This window comes from Podarcis gaigeae, assembly GCF_964106915.1.
Source record: "Podarcis gaigeae genome assembly, chromosome: 11".
Classification (NCBI taxonomy): Eukaryota; Metazoa; Chordata; class Lepidosauria; order Squamata; family Lacertidae; genus Podarcis; species Podarcis gaigeae.
In genome coordinates, this window is record NC_139687.1 from 23,869,830 (window position 1) to 23,885,020 (window position 15,191).

A 15,191-nucleotide genomic window follows, 5' to 3' on the forward strand; every position below is an offset into this window, starting at 1 on the left:
TGGCTCACTATAAGGTATCACTTGTATTTATTATTCAGAATTTATATTGGCTATATATAACATGCATTCTATTATCCATTAGCAAGCCAAAGGTGATGCATTCCAGACTTAAAGGTATTCTCAGTGTCATTCCTGAAATTCCCTGGCAATAACCAGTCTCAAGCTGCTTCTTCTTTTTAATGCTTTATACAGAATCAGAACATTTGTTAACATTCCCTGATGATGATGATAAGCATTTTGGGGAAAGACTTATGACTATTGGGTTATATTTGGTTGCATAGTTCAAATTACGTAACGGATGTGAATCCTGGAAATTTAAAAAACCCACTTCTTCATGGATCTTTTGATTCCATTAATTACAGACCAAGGTCAGAGGTGTTTATTGGCATGCACAAATAGTCTATAACTTTGACATCAATAATTGTTTAATGTCACCAAGGGAGGGGACACCCAACTCTACAATTCTATGATCAGATAAGCTGACATTGGATTGGATGTTTTAGTCAATACACCCACATGAATTGCTTTTGTTATGACATTTGCTAATCCAATAGTCCCGTTAATAACTATTGACTTTTTCTTTAAAAAAAATGAAAGAAGTCAAGCTTACTTGATCCATAGTTATTCTGTCTGTACTGTACCTGTACATTATTCAGTGACAAGCGTAAAATGGACCCGGGACACTTTTCTTGCAGTCCGTTTTCTCACTTTAACACCTGTTAGTGAAAACTGAAACATTACTTTATTACTTGTTTGATCATTTTATGTATGCAGGGCATGTGTTTGTATGTAATGAAAGAACAGCAAGAACAAGCAACAATGACAGAATATTACACCAGAGTCACACTGCCCCTGCTTTAAATCCAGAATGATTACAAGAACTTTGAGCCCTCCCCCGAAATACTGTTAACAGTATTTTTGCCCCATGGCACATGCATTCAAAACTTGGATACAATCCCATTGATAAAAAAAGGAAAACACTTCTTAACATGCAACTAAATGCCCTTGTGCACTATGAACTATTGTCTTTGTAGCTAAGTTCTGTTGTAGTGTTTGGATCTACAGTTTGGCTTTGGACTGCCTTCAATCTGTTTAAAACAGGCAGTGTCTGTTATATAATGTTGAAAGTGGTTGTTGTGGTGCAACTGTGAAGGTTAACTGTTGTGTTCTTATGAGAAAAGGCGCAGTGGGCACAGGACATTATTGTGGCTACGTTTTAGGAGGTACTCCTAAAAGGGAAAGGATCATTGCCAGTAATATTTTGGAACTAATAATGCAACCTATTTTGATACTTAGTTCCCATCTCCCTCCTAACTGCTGACACCACAGCATGCCACTATCGTAATAACAATGGAGATGCTTCCACAGACAGACATCTATGTAGTGCTTATACCTAATTCAAAAAAGTTTTCTTAATCATAGGGAAACATAAATTTCTTCTTTATTTTTTCCAGGAGCAATTAAGGACAAACACAAAATGCATATACACGGTGGTCCTGGGATATTTTTTGTTTGCACCGTTTGAGGGTGAGTGGGTGAAGCAGGAATGAGAAGAACTTTTTGGATTCCCAGTCCGAGCCTTCAGACAGATTTAAACGGAAGTGATTTTTGTGAGCGTCGCGAAAATTCCTGTAGGTTTGAATTAAGAAGTTTCCAGCAGGAAAAAGTGCGGCATTAAAATCTGCCACTAGAGGGAGTCTGGGCACTTTCAAACGACTGAAAAGCCCAGAGAAAGCAGAGTAGGGAGCCAAGCGGATGAAAGACGAGAGAGTATGATGATGCTTGGGTTTTTTTTTGGTTTTTTTTTTTTGTTCATCTGCTGAAGAAACCACAGCAGATACAGCCACATCATGCTTGGAAAACATTTCGCCTCAAATTAAAAGCCAGCCGTTTCAAAGGAAGGAAGGCAACCTCAATCTCAAAGATTCCGGACACCAGAATGTGCGTCTCTCTTCCAAAGTTTTTTCCCTCTATTCTCTCTCTCTCTCCCCCCTTTTTCAGTTTTAGGAGGATGAAAGGTTAACTCAAAGGGGGCTCAGTGGCGCGCCTTCCTCGGAACTACCTGTTCATGGATTGTTGAAAATCGCCACTGGCGATCACCCCTCAAATGGACATCAGCAGGGTGTGGTTTGGTGCGAAGGCTGATTCGTGTGTAAACAGCCCTTTCGTTTGCCTTCTGGAGGAAGGTCACCTCGGCTAGTTTCCCGGTAGCGCAGCGTAAGCAGGGCAGCTGCTGGCGGAGGGCGAGGCGAATGCCCTTTTAAGAATGAAAAATAGCTCCAGAAGGAGCTCTCGATCCAAATAAATGTGAGAGGGAGGAAAAAGAGGTTTTCAGGTGAATCCCTTTGCCGCATTCAGCTAAATACTTAGCAGAGAGGTCTCTCCGGCTGCGTGGATCTTGCTTTCAATTGCGCTACCCAAGCAGGGCAACCCCATCTCTCGCTTATAAGCCCCTTAAATAAACTAATTTAAAGCCGCACCGCCGACCCGTCATTCAGCGGCGCAGAAAAGCATTGGTGGGGAAAAAAAAGAGAGAGGATTAAAAGCGGAACAAAGCAGCTCCGAAGTCTGTTTTCCAGACTGCTAAACTTTCAAAATGTTGATTATACACCGTGTGCGAGATTGGACTTGCAGCCTGGGGCTAGATCCCCCCTGATCTCGCAACCATCCACCCTCCCTCCAGCAGCTGATGCCGCAACCCCGTCCACTGGAACTGGGGAGGCGCCTTTCGTAACCACTCGCTCCCCCGATCTCGCAGGCAAGGAAAAGATCTCTCTCCCCCAGCACGATCCTGCGCCGTCTCCCGCGCGGAAACGGTTACCTGCGGCACCGAGGGAACCACTCCTTGTAATTCAATTAGTCAGGTTTTGCAGAAGGCGGGGCTTGCGCGGGATGTCGTCTCTTTGGAACGCGGGGGCGGGGCGCCGGGGAGAGGCCACGCCCCTTCCCGAGGCACGGAACCCAATCGCATTGGAGAGAACGCCGGGGAAGAAGGCATCTGTAAGCAAACAGCAGCCTGGGCCGTGACTGGCTGCTCCGGCTCACTCCCCCCCCCCGCCAACCTCGCAAGTAAACTGCATGCAAAAAAAATCCCACATGATCGAGCAGCAGCAGCGCCTTTGCTCCCAGCTAGCCGACTGCGCCTCTTCCGTGCGCGCGCGGGCGCGCACCCCCGCACCTCCACCAACGGAGGCTCTCTCTCTCTCTCTCCAGATTCGTCTCCTGACACCCAGACGCATGTGGATGTGTATATATATATCTCTCCGGACACATCCCGTGTAGGCATCGATGCAGCTGTCTGTTGCGCGCAGGCACCGCTAACCCCGCCGGCCGCCTCGCTTTGCCTAGGCTGCCGCCGCCGCCGGATTTACACGCGAGGAAGAAGCCGGTCGTTGCAAAAAAAGAAAGAAAGAAAGGGGGCGTGACTATTTAAATATGTTTCCCCCCCTCGTAAATTCTCTCTCTCTCTCCCCCTCCTCCTCCTGCTCTCTGGCAGTCTGTTGACTTCTGCTTCTCCAATCCTCGTTGCGTTTTCCGATCCCTGCTGCTTCTGCGTTCGAGTTCTGCTTCCTTCGCTCGCCGGAGTCGCGAGAGAGACATTTGCCCGCTTCTCTCGGCGCTGCTGCTGCTGCTGAGGACGGTTGAGAGCAGCTGCCTGCCGCCGGGCCAGACCCCGAAGGTGCCTCCCGCCCGAATGTAGTCGTCGGCGAGGGAGGCTTCTTCCTTCTCTTCCCGCCTCCTCTTCTCTTTTGCAAAGTTGACGTTCGAGGGGCGACTTGGACCTTGCCCGGCTCCCCGAGACACTTGGCGAAGCTGAAAGGAAGCTAGACCGCCGCCTCGCCTCGCCTGGAGCGGTGGGGAGAGGGCTCGGGCAGCAGCAGCAGCTCCTGCCTTCCGACAGACGAGGCGCCTGCACCGCGAAGCAACAGCGGCGGAGTTGGCGAGGGGCGCGCGCGCTCTCTTCCCTTCTCCCTCAGCCGCCCCCCTCCTCCCTTCCAACCCAACGAGGGAAGCCGCTCCTGAGGCGATTCGGCGCTGACCTATCCTGAGGATTAGCCAACTCCTGCGCGGCATTCCGCCCCCTCCGCCCCCCACTCCGGTCTGGGTCTTGTGGATTCCTCTCGCTTGTTGGTCGTCCGTCACCCAGGAAGAGGGGGGGAAAAAGAGACGGGAAGGCGAGCGAGGCGCCTCAACTCCCCAACTCCAGCGAGCGAGAGGCGCCTCAGAAGTGGACTTCTCCACACTCCTCTTCATTCTCTCTCTCCCCCTCCTCCGCCGCCCCGTTTCCTCCGAGGATTTCCTGCCCGCTTCTCCTCAGCCGGCCTCGGAGCGATCCCTTCAGAGCCCCTCGCGCCAAAAGGCGGGAAGAAGGAGGAGGAGGAGAAGAAAGGCGCCTCAGAGAGAGAGCGAGGAGAGAGGGAAAGAAGCGCGAGGGCGGGCGAAAGGAAACCCCTCCGGCCAAAGGAGGCTTGGCCCGCGGGGCCGCCCATCGTGGGCGCTGGACGGGGGCCGGGCCGGTGCATGTCTCGCCCTGGGCTCGCCACAGGACTCGCCGCCTTGAAGGAGCTCCTGCCGCCGCCTCAGCCTCCGTCTGCTGCTGCTGCTGCTGCCCAGCTCCCCCGGCCGGGGCGCGCAGACTCCCTGAGGATCCTTCCGCGGCGCAGGCTTTTCCCCCCGCGGGGGAATCTCCTGGCGGCCCCTCGCCCTTCTCTTTGTGTGTGTTTTTTTGGTGTCTTGTGACTCCGGTGTGGCTTTGTCTCCTTCCTCCCTCGTTCTCTCCTCATTGTCGCCGTCTGTCTTTTTGAGAAAGGAGCGCCTTGTCTGTCTCCCCCCACCCCCCATTCCCCCCTTGTGCCGCTGCCGCCGTGTCTGTGTGTGTCTCGTTGGCCGGGAGTGATGTTGCACGTGGAGATGTTGACGCTGCTCTTTCTGGTGCTCTGGATGTGCGTCTTCTGCCAGGATCCCAGCTCCAAGACGGTGGCCGACCGCTATGCCGTCTACTGGAACAGCACCAACCCCAGGTAAGGAGGCCGAGCCCCCGCCGATGCTTCTCAGGGATGCCGGGCTACCCGGGGCAGCGGCAGCTCGAGGATCGGATGTAGGAAGGGAAGGAGATGATGGGCTGCCTTCTCCCTTGGAAGCACCAGCCGTTGGGCATCCTCCAGCGGGGGAAACCCTTGCTTGGAAGAAGGGGACAAACTTTTCCTCCCTGCTCTGTAGTTTCGGAGGCATCGCCCTGCGCCTTGTTATTTCTGGGTTGCATCAGCGCAGCTGATTTCCAATCCTTGGCTGTTGATCGTTCCTAAGGAATGCGCCTCTTATCTTAGGCACGCATCTCTTAACTTGTAGTGAATCACTCCTGAGAGCAAATAGGTGAACTCATACACCCAGGAAGTGTGTGCCTGTGATATATATGTGTGTGTTTCCCTTAGTACCTTGCTATCAGGTTTTTTTTATGGTAGATCTTTTTTTTAACACAACAGAGAAATCCTTTTACTCTAACGAACTTTTTTTTTTTGCAAGTGACTACAGGGAGAACCTCAAACTTGTTCAGCGTGTTATGACTTTTGCCAGAGTGGATCTGTTTTCGTTAGACTTAGTTTTTGTGGATTGTGGTTGCCTGTAGCCACATGTGGCACCTGTTCTGTGTCAGGGTTAGAGTCAGTAAAGGAGAAGTACTTCCCTTGCTTTCCAGCTACTCTTCTTTCCATCTCTTTGCCTGGGGTAAGAGCATATGAATCGTACTCTTAAGCTGACTTGGGTTAATTGAGTAATGATATCCCCCAAGTTTGAAATGTTTCAGTGCAGCCAGATGATCCCTAGACTTGCAGGTTTCTCGTGGAAAAGGGCGTCTCAAGCTGTCAGAGCAAATTCAAGTCCAGTGGTTGGTGATGCTCTCACAATGCAGAGAAAATCTGCTGTGAATCTAGACTGCTTTATGCAGAGAGTTAGCATCATCAGGAGATGATACTGAGAGCTTGAGAGAGGATGTTCTCTTATGGGAGACATGTTTAATAATAAAACTAATTTAGGGCAAGGTATCCAGTTAAGATTGTGTAAAAACAATCTTTCACTGTGTCCTTTTGTTCTGTTTGCATTTCGATAAATATAGTAAGTGCAAATAAAACCTATTTTGTTATTGTTTCTAAACTCTCCCATCAAGATTGCATGGATGGATCTTTGAATTAGGAAGTTTTGCTGAGCTGCTCACATCTCCCGCTTTTCAGTAGCAGAAATTAGTCTTTTCCCAGTGCTGCCCCAGTATGAATAAGGCACCTCAGCACTTTAGGAGTTGTTTTTTGTTGGAGAGGGGGTTGCATTGTTAAAGTGGACAAGTAATTTTTCTTAGGTCTTCTAAACCTATCTTGCTACTTCAAGTGAGTTTCTGGTCATTTTATTTTATGTTATCTTTGTGCTATGCTGCTGATTTGGCTGCTTGAATTGAGATTAGCACATTGATTTTTGTCGCAGGTCATGTTTTTTTATAGATCTGTGGTGCCTGCCAAAGTCTGTTTTACTCTGTATGTGAGAATGGCCTCAGAATATATGGTGCCAAAGTTAAAAACTGCTTGTTAAGTACCTTGAGTTCAGTAGACAGTTTGGCATGTTAATTTTGTGTGGGGTACTTCAAGCAAGACAAACATTAATGCGGTGGTGTGTGTGACAATTAATACTGTTCCTGCTACTTAATTTTCTTGGTGACAGTTATTAACAGTTGTGTTATCAAAGCCTGCCACCTCTCTCCCATTCATATCGAAGAGAAAACTGCAGCCACAAGTAAAACTGGTCAACTGTTACAACAGGCAGAAATCTGGAAGCTTTCCCTCCCAATATGTCTCTTCTTAAGGGTGATTGTCCCATCTTAGAATAAAGGTTAAAAAAATGAAGTGTATTTGTTGAAGATGGTAAAATAATAAACCGAATTCGCCTACTGTAGTTGTGAAACGGAAATGTTTGCTGCTTTGAATTTGACCAAATGACTTGCACATGTTGCTCTTTTGTGAAAATCAAAGCATGCTATTAAATGTTTGCTTCTCTGCCTGTTATGGTATTAATTAAAGATGTGATGTAGGTACAATACTTCACTATAAATAATCCATGGAACATTGGGGTCAAAACTAGAGCGTTTAAACCAGTGAACATGGATGACGCCCATTTAAATGATAACTTTTTTGCCAATAAAATGGTGTGTAAGAGAGAGGAGATAAAAAAAATAGCAGAGGAGTAATGAGTTATAGAACTTTGTAAAGGTTGATGTGGGAATAAATTCCTGAAACTAAGGGCTTAGAACACTGTACTATTGAAAGTGTTTTAAACTATAAGGCTCTTTCACAGTCCCTATAAGCTCATAATTGACGCAATATAATTAGTTTCTTTTCTAGAATTGTTAACATATCTGCATGCTTTATGTTCGCTGCTTGCTCTACTGAACCTGAAAAACCTTGCTTCATAAGATATTAAAAGTTAAGAGAACTTGCCATGTATTTTTATAATTCATGGTTAAGGAGAAGAAGTACTACACCCATAATGGTATTATTTTTTAAAAGATGCTATCACAGGGTACAAGAATGCGTTTTAAAATTAATAAACTGGGCAACTCTTAAAAATTGCAGAGTGATAGATGATGGCTATCACTTGACAAACAAAATACTGTTTTTTAATGTATTGTACTTCAAATTTGGAAAACCACAAAAACTTTTGAGAAGTAATTCAAGTGCAAAACATTTCCTTAAAAGAACACTTAATATTTTGTGCGTAATTTCTGAAGCTTAATGTATATTCCCAAAAAGCACATTTATTTAGATTTTATATAATCTAAGCATCATATATAGCATCAGAGAAAAGACTTCAAATTAAACAGTAAATGACTTACCACTAAGTACTTTCAGAAAGAAGCCATTTTGCTATATATATGGGCCTCAATATGGTGCAGAAGTTGGTACACTTAAGTTTTTATATGGTCAGCGTATACATATGAAGGATAGACATAATTTTTTTTCAGTAGTATTTGGGTATTTTAGTAAAACTCTTCATCATGAAAGAAAAGCAGATCTTGGAATAACTGTACCTAGTTTTCCTTTCTAATGTAAGTTAATTGAATACATACAATTGTAACTAATATCAGTTAATAGTAGTGGTTAATCAGGACAGTAACTGTAAGTCATTTCTAAAATGGTTGGGTGATTTTACTTTAGGAAGCATTTGGCAAGTTGTCCTAAAACTATGATGTACATAGTTTTGTGACTATAAATGACTATATATGGACAACAGACTTTATAGCTATATTTATGGCTAAAACGTCTACATTGAAGAATTGTATGTAGAACAGCTGAATGGTGTTTGGAACCCTTGTACAATGATTGGGCAGCTTTGAGAGGTGACGTATAGGCTTCTGAAGCAAATGAGTATTATGTTTCCCGAAAATTGTATGAAGAAATCATTTTCTGTTTTAGGGCTTTATCCTTCAAATACTTAGTGTGTCAAGCAGACATTGCAGATGGTCTACGATCCCTAGTGCTGTGTTTTGCACAACTGTTTCCCCATTTGCAATATCTAGATTATATCAGGCTGCATAACGTACAAAAGCTAGTTAACACTGCTTGCTTATATAAGTAATTACGTTAAAGTCAAACATGCATTAAACCTAGGAATATTTGTATACCTATAAATAAAAACTAATTATATTTCCACACTGGTGCACGTGTAAGCTTGAGTAAAAAAATTACACTTTTAATTATGCATTTTGAGAAATATAAAATTTTGCCAAATGGCGCTTATCTAATGGACAGTGCAGTCCTATGCATGTTTACACAGAAATAAATCCAACTGTATCCAGTAGAGCGTAATGTGTGTATGATTATAGTCTTGGGCTGCAATCCCATGCACACTTGGAAGTAAGTTCGGTTAAACTCAATGGGGTTTACTTCTGAGTTAGACAGTTGTAAAAATCAAATTGTCAGATACACTAAGACTGGTTGCCACAAATATTGCTTTAATGAGTTGTTGTGAAGGAGACTGCATAAGTGTAAAATGCGCCATGTATCGTCTTCAAAACACTGTAAGTTTTGTTGCAATGAAGAGGGCTTGATCTGACTTGCAAACATCTGATACGAGTTTTTTCCTGATACAAGTCTCACTGAAATTAATGAACTTAAGTGCATTCTTAAGTTGAACCTTGCACTTAATTCCTTCACTGTGTAACTCAGGCCTTAAAGTAGGTTAGCTTTCAGAGATGCTATTGCTGTTGAAAGCTTTCAGTTTTAACTGAATTTGGCAGTTTCTCAGAAATATTCAGCCCAGTGGTTTGCAGAAGGGTTCTACTTTATTTTATTCTTTACGCTTGTAGTTTTATTTCCGAATCTTACATCATTTCTCTGTGTATTATTATATGAAAAAAATGCCTTTGAGGGTAAATGGGAAGACCTAACTTTGTGTAGTATGAACCTATGAATATTTCCTCTAAAGTCCCACTATCTTAAGTGTTGTAGGGATTGCAGTCTCTATTTGAAGTAGATATATAGGGTTGCAGTGTTAGTTTCTTAAGAAAGTATATTTATGTATAAGGAATATTAATATTTCAAATGCTAATTTTATTGGCAGCTACAATCTGGAGGGACTGCTATCTCAAAGTCCGCGAATTTCCTGTGATTAAAAGTGCAAAGAAAAAGCATTCAGTAGGTCGTTGAATGCGGTTTACTTGACTATGTTACCCTGAAAATTGTGGCCCTGAAAGGCCTTTGGTATTTTAAAATGGATTCCCCATACAGTTCAGCGTCTCACTTGGAAACCTATCCAGTGAGCCATAGCTCTATGTGCCTTCCTCTTTAAAGGAGATGGTACTGACTTGAGGGATGAAAAAATATCACCTGCCTAATTATTTTCCCATTTTATTCTTTTGCAAGGAAGCAAGCAAATTCATAATGGTGATATGTCATTGTGTTGGACACAACAGCCTAATCTAATGTGAGGGGCAGACAGGCAAATATGCTCCTTTCTGTCCTTTCCCTCAATATTCCAGATTATGCTGGGATGAGAAAACAAATGAATGCAGTGAGTCCATCAGGAATCCTGACCTTTTTGGTTTTGATGACTTAAAGATGAGACATGGTTACATACAGGGACACTCTTGTAAGGTGAAATGTAATGTTAGAGAGATACTGAATTGAAAAATAAAATAAGCAATAATGCTTCTAATATAAATTGACAAAGTATTCTCGTTTCTTAAGACCCAAACCTTTTATAGGAATATTTGTTAACTTGGATTTCAGGTATGCTTTTTGTTTGTTTACAAACTGAATAGGCACAGTTCAACAAAAGTTAAATACTGAACATCACATTCCCATTCTGGTCTACCCCAAAGTAAGCCCCATTGAGTTCAATGAAGCTTACTCATTGTGAGTATAAGATTGCAGCCTAAATCCCAGTGATTTTCATAGCTCTGTTTCAGTAGAAAAGCTAGTGTTTGAATATTTACCATTGTAATCAACAGGACTTGAGTGCTTCGCCTTGGCTGCATCATGACTTTTATTTATTGACTGGGATCCTAAATTGACAGCTGTTTTCTCATTATTTTGTATCTTGCTGTCATCAGTAAGTGTCTAATGTTTATGAAACTATGGGCCTCTGTTGGTTGTTAAAATATGACTCAATATAAAATGCATTACATTGCTAAAGTATTGGAACTTTTATTATTATTATTAGTATTAGTATTATAAAACCTATACAAGAATAGATTGTGGGGCGATTCTCTTATTACTAGGCGGGAACAGTACTTAGAGATACTTATGACTATCCAAGATGATAAATTCAGCTCATATTACTACTTATTTTTATTAGATTGTATTAAAATGCCAAATAAACAGTTCCTTATATGTTAGCTATTCGACATATATTTATTCAACTTCTGGAATTGTTTTAACCTAATTTTTCAGAGGTTGACAGTGATGTATTTACTTTTGAGAACAATTTCCTTTTGTATACATTTCTCTTCTATTTCTGTTTAAATGTGTAGTCATTGAGAAATTAGATGCTGAGTTTAAAAGAGAAATATTTTAAAAACCACTTTCTAGTGATATTACAACTGTTGAAATATAACTCGAGTGTAATACCCATCATCATACACAAAAATAGTATTTCACATTGTTCATCTTCCAACATCTGAAGAGCACTGGATGAGCTTTGCATACATTGTAATAGAATCAACTAGAGAATAAGTAAGTACTCATACTTTCGTCCCCTCAAAAGCAAAAAAATGAGAACTAATGTGTGATGTTCAAGTAAGTCATACTCGGAATAGATAAACTGAAATAGATTGATTTTGGTGGGTTTACTCTGAGTATGACCTACTTGAAAATAAAATAAATACCATTCTCCTTTTACAGTGACTATTACAGCACTAATCATAAAGACACATTATAATGTCTTCTTTCTGTGTTGCCAAAGAGCATCACTGATATAGTTGACGGTTGACTGATGGAAATGTACTGTCAAATTCTTATTTGTCATTCCAGCGGAAAATAAAATTTAAGTCTAATTTTTGTTCTTAAACCTTACTAAAAGTTCAGAGTCTAAATTTGAAGTAGAAACCTGCTGGTGTTTTATCTTCTGACTGACTGAAGAGCCTTTGTCTTCCATAAGTTATTGGGGGGCGGGGGCGGAATCCAGTATCTCTCTAAAAAATGCAGTGAATGAAAGAAGTGTTCAGGAATAAATAACTGTACAACAATTATTAAAACTACACCAATAAGTGGAGATCCTGTGGGTGACTTGTATGTACCCAGTTCAATTGCTGCCTATATCGATTCCTGAGTTAAAAGCATACATTGATTGGGGAATTAAGTGCAAGAGTTGATGAAAGAGAAAATACTGCTAGGGTGTACCTGAAGCTGCCCCTCCCTGACTTCACTTTGACTTGCTCTTGCATATAATCCCCAAACCTCTTTTTAAAAAATAAAATAATGAGCTTGGAAGTTTAAAGAGAAGTTTGAGGATCTGGACTGGATCGGGGCAAGCAAGGGGGCAGTTTATGCCGGGAAAACTGTGGGACAAAAAGCAAGTTGTCCTGTAGCTCATGGCTCTTAACAGAGAGCCGTGTAAAATCCTGCTAGGCAATTTATCATCAGTCTAGAAGGAACAGATATTGAGTAACTCCTATATGCATCTTGTATTATATGACCAATCCCACAGATTTCTAATTTGTGCATGTGTGTTCATGCCTGTGCGCGCGCACACAATTATTAGGCAAGGAGCTGTGTTGCCAAACTGCTGATGCCATTTCCAAGGCTAGTTTTTACTCTCCAATTTGATTCAGTTCGCATCAAGCTCTTTTTGAAACCTCCATTTTGGATGGCTCTATTCTATTCAGCTCTTATGAGTAGTGAAATGGGGAATGGAAAGACTACATAGACGAAAACATTAGATGTTTGGTGTTCTGAATTATACAATACAGTATATGTATGAGGTCTCTATTTTGCCTTTAAGTTCGCTGAAACAGTGCTGAAATGCTATAGCATAGCTTTAACGCTGCATATTAATTCAAAGTCATCTTGTTCTGTGTTTAATATGCTGTTTTCATCGTCTAGTTAGCTTTTTGTTTGAATACATATATTTTTAACAAGTAAAACTGGCTTTAGTTTAACATTGGACATAATTTCTGCATACTCGGCAAATTTCCCCTTTATTCCTATTTCCTATCATGAGGGAAACATTTTAATTTTTAAATATATGAATAGCAATTAATATGCTAGAGTACAGTGAATATTAAAGTACAATTTCACACATGCAAATTTGGATGGAATCCTTGGCCTCTATTCTGTCACAGAAGTACTGCTATTTTATACCATATACTATACAAAATAATACGATGGTTTTGCTTTCAACATCTTATACTTTGCTTTGGGTTTGTCTTATTATTCCAATTATTGGAGTGTGTTGTAACATTTGGTGGCGAGCTGTTTCCTTAGAGGCAGAGGAATATTGAACAAGAGAGTAATAGTCAATATATCAATTATCTACTTTTCTCATTCCAGGTCAGCTTATTTTGCGAACATAATTAAGTATATGTTTGGGTTGCATTGTTTACTGATTTGTATAGGACTCAAGCAATGGTTGAAGGTTGGCTCACATTGAAAAATGGAATTGCCTTCAGATTCAGAAATATTTGTTCTGCCTTGGATCCAGATTTCCCGTAGGGTGGCATCTCCCACTGGGTTTGGGAGCAGCTGGAGAAGGGGAAGATGTCTTTTGCATATACCTTCCCACACCGGTGCCCTATTGAACAGTGTTAGAAGAGGTGTTGGATTTTGTAGGGGGAAGGGGGAATTTATTTTGTCTTGCAGGAGTTGGATCCACAATTGGATCTTCCAAGAACAGAAGGCCCTTTCCATTGGCATAGTGAACCCATTATTTCTTTACAATTCCCAAAAGATGCATAATATATGCTGTTCATAATAAATAATCACCAAAACAATTGTTCACATTTCATTCCTCAAACGTTTTTGAGTTTTATAAATTACCAACTTGCAGCCATATCCTTTGTCTAGTTTCTTGGTCCAAGCCTTTAAGTTTGCCATTTGTTTCGTGAATATGGAGAATTCTGTCAGTACTAAAATGGCAACATTGCAGCATTTTGTGAGGCTAATAACATGTAAACATAAGCACGATTCATTTCAGTGGATTCACTGTTAATATAGAAATATATGCTGGTTATCACTGAGATGGCATTATAGAGTGAATGTCAGTATTTGCAGAATCCTTCATTAGCACTACTTTGGACTTAAAAAAAAGAGATACCCACATATTTAAAATCTTAAAACTATTGCCTGTTTAGCCATAGTGGGCTTAATAAGGCAGGATCTATCAGCACTGCATGTGCATGTGTTTCATGAAAGAGAGAGAGAGAGAGAGATGTTGAAATCTGACACATAAGCACAGCATGGTTGCTGCATTGGCACATAAAGTCCCCTGCAGCCACCAGAATGGAAAACTGCATATTTTTTATGTTACTGATATGAAAGACAGCTAGATGCTGAACCCAGTATTGATTCCACAGCTATTTGCAAGCTTTCAGCATGATGGTCAACAATACAACTTAATAAACCTACTACTAAGGATTATGCTTGATGTATCTAGGGGATTTGTAAACTGCTGCATAGATTTTCTCCCTCTTGGGTTAGGATTCTGTGGTAATTCTTCCTGGATAAGAATTTGTAGGATAACTTAATGAACATTGTGAAGGCAAAACTCTTGCAAGAAAAATGCTGTTGCTATTGTAGCCTTTTTTAAAATAGAAAGATAGATACATTTGTCAACAAGAAATCAAAACACTTGTCTAAACAGGCTTCTGCCTTCTGCATCAATGTGAGCGCTATTGTTTCCTGATTGTGCTACTCTTGATAAACCCATCCAGCAGCAGAGCCCAGAAAAAGTTCTAGGACTCCATGTTATGGCAACAGCCTTCTTTATTTGTTTACTCTTGTTGGTTCAATACATTTTACATCTTTTTACCATTCTTTGGTAGCTTGGCTTATTAAAAATTAGTGATCCATCACTAAGAGGGGTACAGTACAAGTGGTGGTTGCTTCTGACAGGGTTTTTGTGCCAAGCAACAGGAAATAATAGGGATGAAAGAGCTGCCAAAAGTGTGTCTCCCAGTTGCTAATTAGGTGAAAAAGTACCTCAACTGCCATGGCAGGCAGAGACAATTTCTTCTAAATATTGAATAAATATTACTGAATGGCAAATTAAAGGGATATGATAGCCCAATGTAGTTATAACTGTTTATGGAGCTTCCCTTCCCATCAGCTGGTTTTTTTGAAATGTATAATGCTCTGGGGGGGGGGGGTTAGTGGAACAATGTTTATCTTTCTGACTTTATCATCAATTACTTGAACTTTTTAACAAGCACCAACTTTAGTATCACTAAGGAATGTATTAGTGTAATGTTAGTGATGGGGGGAAGGGATGTAGTTCCTCTCTCCCAGTCATTTGGGCAATAATTGACTATGAAAGTAAAACAAGCTATATATTTATTTTAATTTCTGGTATCCAAGGCTGCCAATCACTCCTGGCACAGACCATGCAGTGGATGCAGTGACCATAATTAGCACAGTTCCCCTAAGAGGGGAAAGGCAGGGGGTGCTTGCAGAGCTATAGCTGTCATGGGAACGATTAAAACAACTAATTGCATACTG

General features: G+C 41.6%; 1 protein-coding gene across 2 annotated transcripts in view; it reads left to right on the forward strand.

Annotated features, from left to right (window-relative positions):
* The first annotated feature begins 239 nt into the window (after positions 1 to 239).
* The window catches only part of EFNA5 (ephrin A5), a 216,753-nt gene continuing 201,801 nt past the window's right edge, over positions 240 to 15,191 (forward strand). Inside the window, exon 1 of one of the 2 annotated variants that reach the window (XM_083702448.1) lies at positions 240 to 5,021. In XM_083702448.1, the coding sequence (XP_083558574.1) occupies positions 4,897 to 5,021 (125 nt within the window). In that variant the 5' untranslated portion in view covers positions 240 to 4,896. The remainder of the gene's footprint in view (positions 5,022 to 15,191) is intronic. The other variant, XM_083702447.1, reaches the window with a different exon arrangement.